The sequence below is a fragment of the Rhinolophus hipposideros genome (assembly GCF_964194185.1).
Source record: "Rhinolophus hipposideros genome assembly, chromosome: 14".
In the NCBI taxonomy this organism is placed as follows: Eukaryota; Metazoa; Chordata; class Mammalia; order Chiroptera; family Rhinolophidae; genus Rhinolophus; species Rhinolophus hipposideros.
Window position 1 is genome coordinate 30,881,525 of NC_138060.1, and position 12,350 is coordinate 30,893,874.

General features: G+C 37.2%; 1 protein-coding gene across 4 annotated transcripts in view; it reads left to right on the forward strand.

Annotated features, from left to right (window-relative positions):
- CEP70 (centrosomal protein 70) overlaps nt 1–12,350 on the forward strand; it is a 53,756-nt gene that overhangs the window by 1,170 nt on the left and 40,236 nt on the right. For 2 of the 4 annotated variants that reach the window (XM_081071745.1, XM_081071748.1), the window contains exons 2-3: nt 1,375–1,477; nt 11,656–11,773. In XM_081071745.1, coding sequence (XP_080927871.1) covers nt 11,759–11,773 — 15 coding nt within the window. In that variant the 5' untranslated portion in view covers nt 1,375–1,477; nt 11,656–11,758. Of the gene's footprint in view, nt 1–1,374; nt 1,478–8,911; nt 9,050–11,655; nt 11,774–12,350 lie in introns of those variants that run through there. The other 2 variants (XM_081071746.1, XM_081071747.1) reach the window with 2 other exon arrangements.

Sequence of the window (12,350 nt, forward strand, 5' to 3'; positions counted from 1 at the left end):
TTTTAATACATTTTTGGAATAGAGCTTTTGCATTTAATTGACAGAGACTTTGGAAACATTGCCTGTACCATTTATTGCCATAATGGGAAATGCTCTTGAGAAAGCTAATTTCAGATTTTAATGTGAGTCACTTGAAAAAGAATAGTTACTCCCTGTGGGGACAGAGCCAGGAGTGCAGTTTCCAGGCTCTCGGCCTCACGTGGAAAGGTGCTGGCTTGGGTAGTAAATGGGCATCAGCTGTGATCGGATGGCCATCAGCTGTGGCTAGTTGGCTGTCAGCTGTAACCAGTGAGCCATTGGCCACTAATATAACTGCTGTGGCTACGCTAGCAGCGGATGGTGGCTGAGCTAGCAAGCGCGGACTGCAGCTAGCAAGTGGGGTTTGTTGGTTGGCAGAGAAGCAGACCGCAGCTTGCAGATCGTGTGGCTCCTGCTTCCTGTGTGTCCAACCCAGCTGCCAGCGAGAATATAGTGGTATGACTCCCCTATCTATGGCTCCATGGGTGTTCCTTTTTGGCCTCATCATATCCTGCGTTCTTATGTGGGGAGCGGGACCAGAGACCCCACATGACACAACGCATGACACTCGCCATGGTTTATTTTCAGCTTTCCTGCCCAAAAAGTAGTGAAAAATAATTACATTTTAACGAAGGGTGCAGTTACAGGGACTTCAGACCTGTAAAGAGCAAGTTACCAAAGGGCTCTTGGGGAACCTGCACAATGCTGGAAGATACAGCTGTGTTTTGCTTCTTTGCACTTGGCTTTCTATGCTATGTACAAACCAACTCCTACCCTGCAACTCCCATTCCCACAGTCTTACTTTAGGTATGTTATGACACTCTTTAAAGCTACAGTTTCTGTTTTGGCCTTGGTAAGCTTTTGAGTCTCTTCTGATGACTCAAAGTTCCAGCTGTGTCCTGTCACAGTCTGAGTGGGAAAGGCTGCTAGATACTATTGGCACATTACTTTTACAGCATGGACCTCTAAAAAGGAGGCCTTGGTCACAGGTAGAATTGAGGAGATAGTTTTCTTCCTGCCTTTGCCTTTGTGTTCAGTGGTATTTGTCTCTCTGAGAGTGCTGCTTTTTAGTACCCTTGCAAATAAGAATATTCTACCTTTGACGCCAGAAGTCAGAATTGATGTTAGCGGATGATAGATTTGGACTGCCAGCAGGGAGAGGAAAGTTATGGGGAAAGGAGAAGAGAGAAGGCACATGGTTTTGAGCATTGGAGTCCTTTAGCTACAGTTGGTCCAGCTTCAGGTCAGTGTTTACTAGTACCACAGATGCGTGCTCTAGGAATAACACAAGACCATTCTTACTATGAGGTTGAACATTTTAAGATTTTGGTCTATTTTTTTTTTTTTTAAACCTAGATGAAGATCCAGTTTCGGACCTGAGACTTACTGGGTGATCATTTAATTGAGATCAACTGGAATGACCAGGTAAAAAGTACAAGAGGAATGTGCTATGACTGAGGTATGTCTAATGTGATGGATGACTCTCTAGGTGTTGGGAGGCCATGGAAAGGATTTATTATTTATTGACCACTATACTAGGTACATTACATGTATTTCCTTTTGACCTCTTGGTAATTCTCTCAAATAGATATTTTGATTTCAGTTAAAGAAACTGAAGCCGGATTGGCCAGTTGACTCAGTTGGTTAGAGCGCAGTGCTCATAACACCAAGGTCGTCAGTTCGATTCCCACATGGGCCAGTGAGTTGCGCCCTCCACAACTAGATTGAAAACAATGACTTGACTTGCAGCTGAGCTGTGCCCCCCACAACTAGACTGAAAACAGTGACTTGACTTGGATCTGATGGGTCCTGGAAAAACACACTGTTCCCCAATATTCCCCAATAAAAATTAAAAAGAAAATGAAGCCCAAAGAGGTTAAAGAACTATTTAAGATAACAAAGATTGCTGGTCAAACTCTAACATCACCTCCTCTGTCCTGCTGTGTGCCAGACACTGTTCTACTTCCTTTTTATAGGCCTACCTCATTGTGCTTTGCTTTATTACACTTTGCAGATAATTGTGTTTTTACAAATTCAAGGTGAGACCCTCTGCCTGCAAAATGTTTATGACCTGCTGAAGGCTCACATGGTTAGCCTATTTTAGCAATAAAGTATTTTTTAATTAAAGTATGTGCATTGTGATAGGTCAGCCAGTTAAGGAAAGCACATGGTCAGGCAAGTTAAGGAAGTTTTTATTGTAAGAGAGAAAAGTATATCAGACTGAGCAAAGACCGCTACAGTCCAGGCTGCACAGGAGTCTTGCAGCCCTGAAGGAGGGGGTAAGGAGGATTTTATATAGGGGCTGTGCTGACAGGGTAACATTGTTTGAACAGAAAGTGGTGACTGCCTGCAAGCCAGTAGCTGTTTTGTGGCGTTTTCTGTTATCACCAGTTTTGCTCTGTCTGCAGGTGCAGGCCAACAGACATTTTGTTTTCTTGCAGACATGGTTCTGTCTGTAAGTCAAGGTTTCTGAGACCTAACATTCAGAGGCCTAACGTTAAGTCAAAGTCTCTAACATTCAGAGACCTAGCACATTGTTTTTTAGACATGATGCTATTGCACATTTAATAGGCTACAGTATACTGTAAACGCAACTTTTATATGCACTGGGAAACCAAAAAATTGATGTGACTTGCTTTATTGCAGTTATCTGGAACCAAACCCGCAATAGTTCTGAGGTATGCCTGTATGTTAACTCTCCTAATCTTCACAACAGCCCTGTGAACTATATACTTTTATTATCCTCATTTTATGATAAGGACATTGAGACACAGAGAGATTAGTACTTTTCTGGCTGTGTGGCAGAATTCACAATTTGAACCCAGGCAGTCTGGCCCCAGAGCTAGCTGTACCAGCTTTGTTTTGGTTAATATTTCCTTTACTTTTGTATTGTTATTTAAGAAAATCTTTTTTATTGTAAAATAAATTTTTATTATGAAACCAAACAGAAAAGAACACACATACCAAATGAATAGCTTAGTGAATTATTAAAAGATAATATCACTCAGTCAGGGTATAGAACCGTACTAGCCATTGCCGCATTCCAATCACAACTACTTATGTCCTCCCATTAGTAGCCATTCTTCTGACTTATGTAGTAATCAGAAGTCAGAAGTTGTGTTTTGAAAAAAAGCTTTTTTGTAAAGGCATATTTCTAGACACTATAATGTGGTTTATGCCCATTAAATTTTTTTTTTAAAAAAACTCCTTTAATCTGTACGTTTTCTCTCTCTTCCTTTCTTTTCCTTACAATTTATATGATTCGGAACCTGGATCATTTGGCCTGTATATCCTACAGTCTGGATTTTGCTGATTGTATCACCATGTACAGTTCAATATGTTCCTCTGCCTTGAGTAATTCCTGCACATTGGTAGCTGGATTCCAGACTGGATCAGACTCAGATTCAATCCCTTTGGCAATTCTCTATGTCGTGGTTGTCAAGACCATCGGAGGTGCATAATGTGTCGTTGTTTCTCTCTTCCTGGTCTCAGCATCTGTTGCTACCTGATGCCTGCATCTATTCATTGAAGGCTGCAAAGTAGTGGTATTGTAACTCTATCATGTCTTTTTCACTTATTGGTTGGAATACTAGTGCCTTATATATCATTTGGATAGGCAGCAGTATCATTCCTTTAGGAAAGATGGCATAAATGCTTGATTTGTACCATTTATTTGCCAGTTTTCAAGATAAATTGGTTCCTTATTTTCTGAAGACAACTAAAATCTAGTATCAGTATAAGGTCATGAATTTAAACATATTTGAAGGGTCTCTGTTTATTGCAATTATTATCATCATTTAAACTCATGTTGTCTCATCTTTGGCCTGGGAGCCTATCCAAGCTTATCCTCTTGATATGACCCTACTAGTCTTTGATAGGTTCCTTATTGTCTGATATCTTGAAAGTTCTGTCCCCAATCTGAAATCTTCCATTTCTTTAAGAAACTCTGGTTTCTTTAAGAGGGAGATAGCACTTCAAGATCATGGTCTGCATGCTAGCGATCCTGGGTCAGTCACTGTTTTAGGCTTTTCAGTAGGCAGAGCGAGGATACCTAAATCTATCACCTATCTGTAGACACACACATTAAAGATAAATTATCTCATGAGTTCATATGAATATTTCCAATTCAAACCGAGACTATAAAGCTTATTACTTAGTCTCTATTATATCTGTAATCCTTTTTTCCTTATAAGGAATACTGGTTCTTGAGAACATAGGAGGTAATAGAATTATTAATAAAATGTCCTGTAGTTACTCTTTTGTTTCATCTCATTTTACACACACAAGTGTCAGAATTATATCACTGATACCATCACCAATGTGATTACTGAAAACAAACTTTTCTTGTGCTTACATTCTTCCTATTCTCTCCTTTTTTTCTTTTTCTTTTTTAAAAACAATTGTACTTTATCTTCATTGTAAGAGCATGTAGTTATTACATATTCTTTTTCTCTCTCAGCCATCATTTATTCTTAGTTTAATAGGCACATGGTGTGATAAAATACGGTGAATGCTGCTGCCGAATGCCATCCAATGGAAAGGTAGGATATTCAAATACGGGAAGTGGCACGTTGAAACTTAGTAACAGGGACAAGTTTCAACGTGTTTGGTGCCGTCAGTCAGGTGTCAGCCACAATTGAGAGAAGGTGTGTTTTAAAGTGTGCCATAAATCATGGATCACGAATAATGCATTACCATGAAATTTTGTTTCAAATGGCAAAAAAGTGCTAAAGAAACACACGAAATGGTAAAATTAGTTTATTGGGTGCTGCAGTGACCACGAAGACGGTTTACAAGTGGTTCATGCGATTTCATAATGGTTGTGAATCGATTGAAAACCCGGAGAGATCAGGACGTCCTTCAACATCAAAAAACCCAAGAGAATGTTGAAAGAATAAGCAAAATGATTCTATCAAATGGGTGATTGACTATTAGGGAAATTTTTGAAGAGTTGAACATCTCTGATGGTTCCATTCAAAGCACTTTAACAATAGATTTTTTTTTAAAACTTTTATTTACTGTAAGTGTGTTTTTCTAGGACCCATCAGCTCCAAGTCAAGTAGTTGTTTCAATCTAATTGTGGAGGGGGCAGCTCACAGTGGCCCATGTGGGGATTGAACCGGCAACCTTGTTTTTAAGAGCCCCACTCTCTAACCAACTAAGCTAACCATCGCCCCTTAATAACAGATTTGAACATAAGGCAAGTGAGTGGGAAATTTGTTCCATGCGTTTTGACTGTCAAACAAAAGCAGCAGAATTTGTCAGTTTTGTTGGAGTTGCACCATCCAACTTCAGAGTCCAGCTTTTTAAGACATATCATCACGGGAGATGGAACTTGGGTCTATAGTTATGATTCTGAGCCCAAGGTTCAGAGTTCTCAACAGAAATCACCCAGTTCTTGTGTGGAAAAAAGCATGTCAATGACGATCTAACATCCAGGTGATGTTAATTGTGTTTTTTGACCTTGATGGAATTGTGCAAGTTTTTACTCAGGAACACTACAGTGAACTCTGAATATTATAAGGGCTTATTAGAGTGTTTAAGAAGTGATGTGTGTAGAAAACAGCCTGAGAAATGGGTGAATGGTTTCATCCTGTCTCATGACAACGCTCTGTGTCACACATCACTTCTAGTATGTGGCAATTTCTGTCAAAAACATTATGGTGTGTCCTCATCCAGCTTATTCACCAGATCTGGCACCATGCAGTTTCTGGCTCTTTCCCAAAGTCAAAATGACCATGAAAGGTAAATGTTTTGAATTGATTCAGGACATTGAGGCAGCCACAACAGCACAACTAAAGACATGAAAGAGGACTTTCAGAACTGCTTCAGAAAGTGGCAAGAACAATGGGATAAGTGTGTTCAAAGAGAGGGGCAGTATTTTGAAGGGGTTTAATGACAATGTGTCTTTCACTGTAATAATTTTTTTTAAATGTAAACATTAACCGTATTGTTTAATCACACCAAGTATGTAGGGAATTATTTCTCTGCTCTATTCTATGTCATTGGTCTATATGTCTGTCTTTATGCCAGTACCACACTGTTTTGATTTCTGTAGTTTTGCAATGAGTTTTAAATCAGAAAGTGTGAGTCCTCTAGCTTTGTTCCTCTTTTTCAAGACTGTCTCTGCTATTTGGGGTCTCTTGAGATTCCCTATGTATTTTATGATGGGCTTTTCATTTCTGCAAAAAATGTCACTGGGATCTTGATAGGGATTGCATTGAATCTGTAGATTGCTTTGGGTAGTATTGGCATCATAATAATTAAGTCTTCCAATCCATGAACATAGGATGTGTTACCCTTTATTAATGTCTTTTTAATTTCTTTGAGCAATATTTTGTACAGCAGTCCCCTTTATCCATAGTTTTTGCTTTCCACAGTTTTAGTTACCCATGATCAACTGTGGTTCGAAAATATTAAATGGAAAATTTTATAAATAAACAATTCATAAGTTTTAAATTGTGCACCATTTTGAGTAGCATGATGAACTCTCACAATGCTCTGTTCCACCTGGGATGTGAATCATCTCTTTTTCCAGTGTATCCACACTGTATATGCTACGCTCCCAATAGGCATTTAGTAGCCCTCTTGGTTATCAGATCAACTGTTGCAGTATCACAGTATTTGTGTCCAAATAACCTTTATAATAGCCTGATGAATGCTATGTCTCACTGTCTATGTCAATCACCTCACTTCATATCATCATACAGGTGTTGTATCATCTCACATTATCCCAAAAGGAAGGGTGAATACAGCACAAGATATTTTAAGAGAGAGACCATATTCACATAACTTTTATTACAGTATATTGTTTTTTTTTCCCTCCTTATTTCCCTTTTTATTTTTTTAATTAAATTTATTGATTGGTTTAAAGTGTACAATTCTATAATACATCATCTGTATATTGTATCATATGTTCACCACCCCAAGTCAGATCTTCCATCACCATATATTTGACCCCCTTTACCCTTTTTTTTTTAACCTCTCCTTTTCCCGCCTTCTCTTCTGATAACCATTGTATTGTTGTCTGTGTCTATGAGTTTTTGTCTTGTTGAATTGTTGCTTTCACTTTTATATCCCCCATATGAGTGAAGTCATATGGTTCTCAACTTTTTCCATCTGACTTATTTCGCTTAGCAAAGTATTCTCAAGATCCATCCATGTTGTTGCAAATAGTAGTATTTTATCTTTTCTTGTGGCTAAGTAATATTCCTGTGTGTGTGTGTGTGTGTGTGTATGTGTGTATCACGTCGTCTTTATCCAAACATCTATTGAAGGACACTTTGGTTGTTTCCATGTCTTGACCACCATGAATAATCCTGCAGTGAACATAGGGGTACGTATATCTTTACGGATAAATGTTTTCAGATTTTTGGGGTGCATACACAGAAGAGATTGCTGGGTCATATAGTAATTTTATTCTTAATTTTTTTAATTGGGGAATATTGGGGAATAGTGTGTTTCTCCAGGGCCCATCAGCTCCAAGTCATTGTCCTTCAATCTGGTTGTAGAGGGCGCAGCTCAGCTCTAAGTCCAGTCACCGTTTTCAGTCTGTAGTTGCAGGGGGCACAGCCCACCATCTCATGCAGGAGTTGCACCAGCAGCCTTGTTGTTGAGAGCTCGCGCTCCAACCAACTGAGCCATTTTGGGGAGGCAGCTCAGCTCAAGGTGCCGTGTTCAATTTTAGTTGCAGGGGGCAGAGCCCACCATCCCTTGTGGGACTCGAGGAATTGAACTGGCAACCTGGTGGTTGAGAGCCCACTGGTCCATGTGGGAATCGAACTGGCAGCCTTTGGCATTAGGCGCATGGAGCTCTAACCGCCTGAGCCACCGGGCCGGCCCTAGTTATATGTTTTAAAGGTCACGAGATCTTACTATTTTATGTAGTTAATGTGTGTTTACATGCCCCCATTTCTTTGCTCTTTATTCCTTTCTACAGCTCTATCAAGGAATCTTCTGCATGAAGTACCTTTAGAATTTTTAATAGAACAGATCTGTGAAGTGTGTATTGTTTGTTTGAAAATATATTTTGCCTTTATTACCAATGGATATTTTCACTGGGTTTAGAATTTTAGATTGGCAATTATTTTATTTCAGCACATTGAAGATTAGTCAACTCTTAGTTTCTATTGTTACTGCTAAGAAGTTAGCTGGTATTCCAACTGTTATTGCTTTGAAGATAATCTTTTTTTACTGTAATTACTTTAAAGATTTTCTCTATGTCTTTGTTTTTCTGTACTTTAATATAATGTGTCTAGGTATGATTTTCTTTTCTCTTTACCCTGGTGCAATATTATGTTGGTCTCCTAGACTCTGCATTTATATATTTCATTGGCTCTCAAAACTTCTTACTCTTTAAATTTTGCTTCTGTTCCATTCTTTTCTCTATTTCTTGGATGCCAGTTACGCTTATATTCCCTTTTTGAAGGGAATCTCTTCTATTTTTTTCCTGAATGTAACATAGAGAACTAAAAAGGTGGGTAGTCTCTTCTAACTTTCCTTCTAGTAAAGAAGGAAATTTTCTCTTCTACTTTTTCTAATCTACTGTTAAGACTGTGATTTAAGATCTTAATTGTAGTTATTGTAATTTTTTTGTTTTAAATATTTTTTCTTTTTCAAATCTGTTTTTTTCTGTTTTTCAGTATTCAGTTATCTGCCAGAAGTTTCAAGTTTCTATTTTTTTGAATGTTGTTAGCATAGGTCTTTTATGATCTGTGCCTAATAATTACAATATCAGCAGTCTTTCTTTCTGATTTCTTTTGATTATTGCTTCTGTTCTCTTTATGTCTTGTTTCCTGTATATCTTTTACTGTTTTCTGGATGTTGTACTCGAAACATTTTTTTTGTAGGGATAATTTGAGGCCTTTTTTCTGAGATTTCATTTGCTTCTGCCAGGTACTTGGAGCACTATTAAGTTGGGAATTTCATGAGATACTGGAATGACACAGAGGAGGGGAAGCCAGGTTTCAGTTCATAGCACAGGTGGTTTACTTCTGGTTCACCCTTGTACTGAGAGTTGCAGCCCTTTCAGGTAACAATTTTAAATGGGGGGCGGCTTTGATCTTTAGGACTCATTCTCACAGTTCTTTCTTTGGATTTGGCAAAAGCCTTGAGGGAAAAATTGGGTTCTCATCTTCTGTTATTTTTTTGGCTTGGTAATTCCTCATTATCTTGTTCTTTAATGCTTATAAGAAGAACAAATTAACGTATTTTATTTGACTTACTTCATTGTCTTTGGAGGAAGAATTACCTACTCTACCATTACTAAAAAGTAGACTGCTTATCTCATGGGATTTAGTCTTACCTAGATATATTTATGTAACACGACTTGTATCATGTAGTTAACTGAGTAATTTGTAGAAAAAATCTAAGATAATGTATATAGTATGATTAGGTAAGATCCATTTTGTTTAGCATACTTATATGTAACAACAACTACCAATTTGTAAGATTCTATGTACTAAATACTTTCTACATGTTGTCTGATTTAATTCAACCTATGAGGTGTAGGTATTATTACTATGTTCTCTGTTTTACAAATGAAGAAATCAAAGCTCAAAGATGTTAATGAGTTTATCCAGGTCACACAGTTTCATAAATGGTAGTCACTCAGGCCATCTGACTCTGAATTCTAAATCTCTATACTTTACCCTTTAAAGTGCTACAAGAGCATATAATAAGAGTACCTGATCTAGTCATGGGATCAGGAGAAATTTCACTGAACAAGGAAATTTGAGCTGAGATCTGAAGGTCAAATATGAGTTAACTAAGTGAAGAAGAGGTTAAGGGTACCCAGGCCTTGAACCTGGAGGGAGACGACATTTTGAAGATTTGAGAGGTCTGGTGTGACTGTTAGGAAGACTGTCAGAATTTATGGCTGTACGCTCTTTGGGGGATTCTCTTACACTGATATCTATCACCCTTATATCTTGCTTGCATGGTGTGTTCTTCCCACTTTAAAACTGGCTGACTCTTAGTGGTGATGCAGTAGGAAGAACACAGCACCACCTCTAAAATATTCTTGCCAAAAAATACTGAAACTGAATTTAATAAAGCCTCTAGATGTAACTATTTTATAAGAAATAAAAGGGATGGAAAAATACTGTATGTTAAATAATGAGAATACTATAAGCCAAATCTGAAATGTGGGTAATTCTGCAGGACAAATGGCCTATTTTCTTCAACAAATAAATGGCATGTTAAATAAGAGGGGTGGAAGTGGGGCTGTTATAGATTAAAAGAAATTTAAGAACGATATTTATATAGACTTTCTTTGAAAAAATCATATAAAGACACTTTTAGGACATTTGGGGAAAATTGAACACGGTCTAGATATTGAGTGATAGAAAGGAATTGTTCTTATTTTTATTGGGTATGGTAATGATATTGAGATTATGTTTATAAGTCTATATTTGTTCGTGATGTATATGGAAATATATTCATAAGTAGGTGAGGAATAAATGAAACAAGAATGGAAGAAATTGGTTATTGAAGCTGGATTGATGAATACATGAGTTCATTATACTTTTTCTCTGCTTCTGTGTATTTTTGAAAATTTCTCTAATGAAAAGTTAAAAAAAAAATAGCTGAAAGATGGTAGCAGCTGAAGTTGGCTGACATTTTCGAAAACAATATTTAAAATAAAGGCAGGAAGGATGAACGTAGTGGGTGATTGAATTGTTGCAAGAGACCAAAGTGTAAAGTAAGAGAGGACTTTATGTTGTGAAGCAGCAAAAATGGCAGAATTTGAGAATGTGTAACATGTTAATAGACTTAACTGAAAATAAATTATTGGTGACTAGTAAATTATTTAGTTGGATTTCACTCTCTGAAGTAGATATAGAAGGGCAGAAGGATGCTTTGGAAGATATACTGAACCGGTAGCAAGGAGGCCTATTTCTAATTAATCGTGAGAAGATCATTTCACCTCTCAGGTTATGGTACCTGATATATTGTACAACTCCCCCTATCTTCTTCCCTGTCAGGTATAAACAGCTAGAGATTTTGGATTAAACAATTTCCGAGGTTCTCTCAAGTTCTAAAATGCCACGATACTAATGAATGTGTGTGATTGTGTCTCTGGAAAGAAGGAATTATACCTATGTATCTCAAACAATCCAAGGAAATTTTTTCCTGTAGAATGGCAGAGTCTTAGACAATAAGAGCAAGTGATAGTCGGGTAAACTGAATACAAGCTTTTGTGTGTGCCAAGCAGAACCCTTTGTTACTAGCCTCTGATCTACTTAGAAATAAAGGCTCCCTGAGAAAGTGGCAACTTCATTCACCCTGGGAGTTAGTCCAGTGAATTGTTAGATTGGCCTCTAACTTTGGGACAGGTACAGTTCTTTTAGTTTTTTGGGGGAGCAGTTTTCAAAAGATTATTTATTAGCTTCACATGCTTTTCACATTATCTAGTTAAAACAAACAGTTTTCTTTGTGTGTGTATATGTGTAAAACCCATGATATTTTATTTGTAGAGAACATTATAAGATATGGTTTATTCTAATCGTTCTTTACATCAGCTTAAGAAGTTATAAAAGTTTTGACACAAGAATGACTTCAATTGCCCAAGAGTAGTGGACTCTTTTAAATACAATTTTGTTTACCATCTATTGTCTTTTTTTTTTTTTAATTTAGGCAACTCAAAACTTTTTGTTGCCAATCTCTACTTTGATTCTACAAACGCAACTGTATCTCCAGCAGCCTCTAAAGCCGAGGAATCCAGTAAATCATCAGACTCATGACTGAAAAAGAGGTAAACTTGAAATACTTGAAACCAGTGTTTTGTAAAGTATGTGCCAAAAAATACTACATCTACAAATGTGAAAAATCTTACTTTAAAATGGTTTTTTGATTTAGTAAGATAATTTGGGGCAATGTTTTGTTACATACTACTAAAGGATTTTATTATTCTAAGACTTCACAATATTCTCGGTCTGCCAAAAGAGGCTTTAGTATACAGTATTCCCTACTTATTTAACACCAGTTTGGTGAATATTTCATTAGACTAGTGTTCTGCAGCACATACTTTGGAAAATGCCATTTTCAGCTCTTTTCAGAATTTGCAAACAGTTCCATTACTTTTTCTCTTAGAAGAAGTATTCATGTTTAATTTGGAACAACATGTTTAATTTGATCATTGAAAATTTGTGACATTATTACTTACAAGGCATTTTGTTTTTATGAGTCATAGTAGACGTCTACTGAGATAGCCACACAGAGCTTTTGGCTCCTAAAATGGTATCAGCAATAATTTTAGTTCTGTGTCATTAATCTTTGTGACCAGAAGACCTAAAGCATAAATAAGAGAAAAGTCTGTGGGAAGAAGGAGA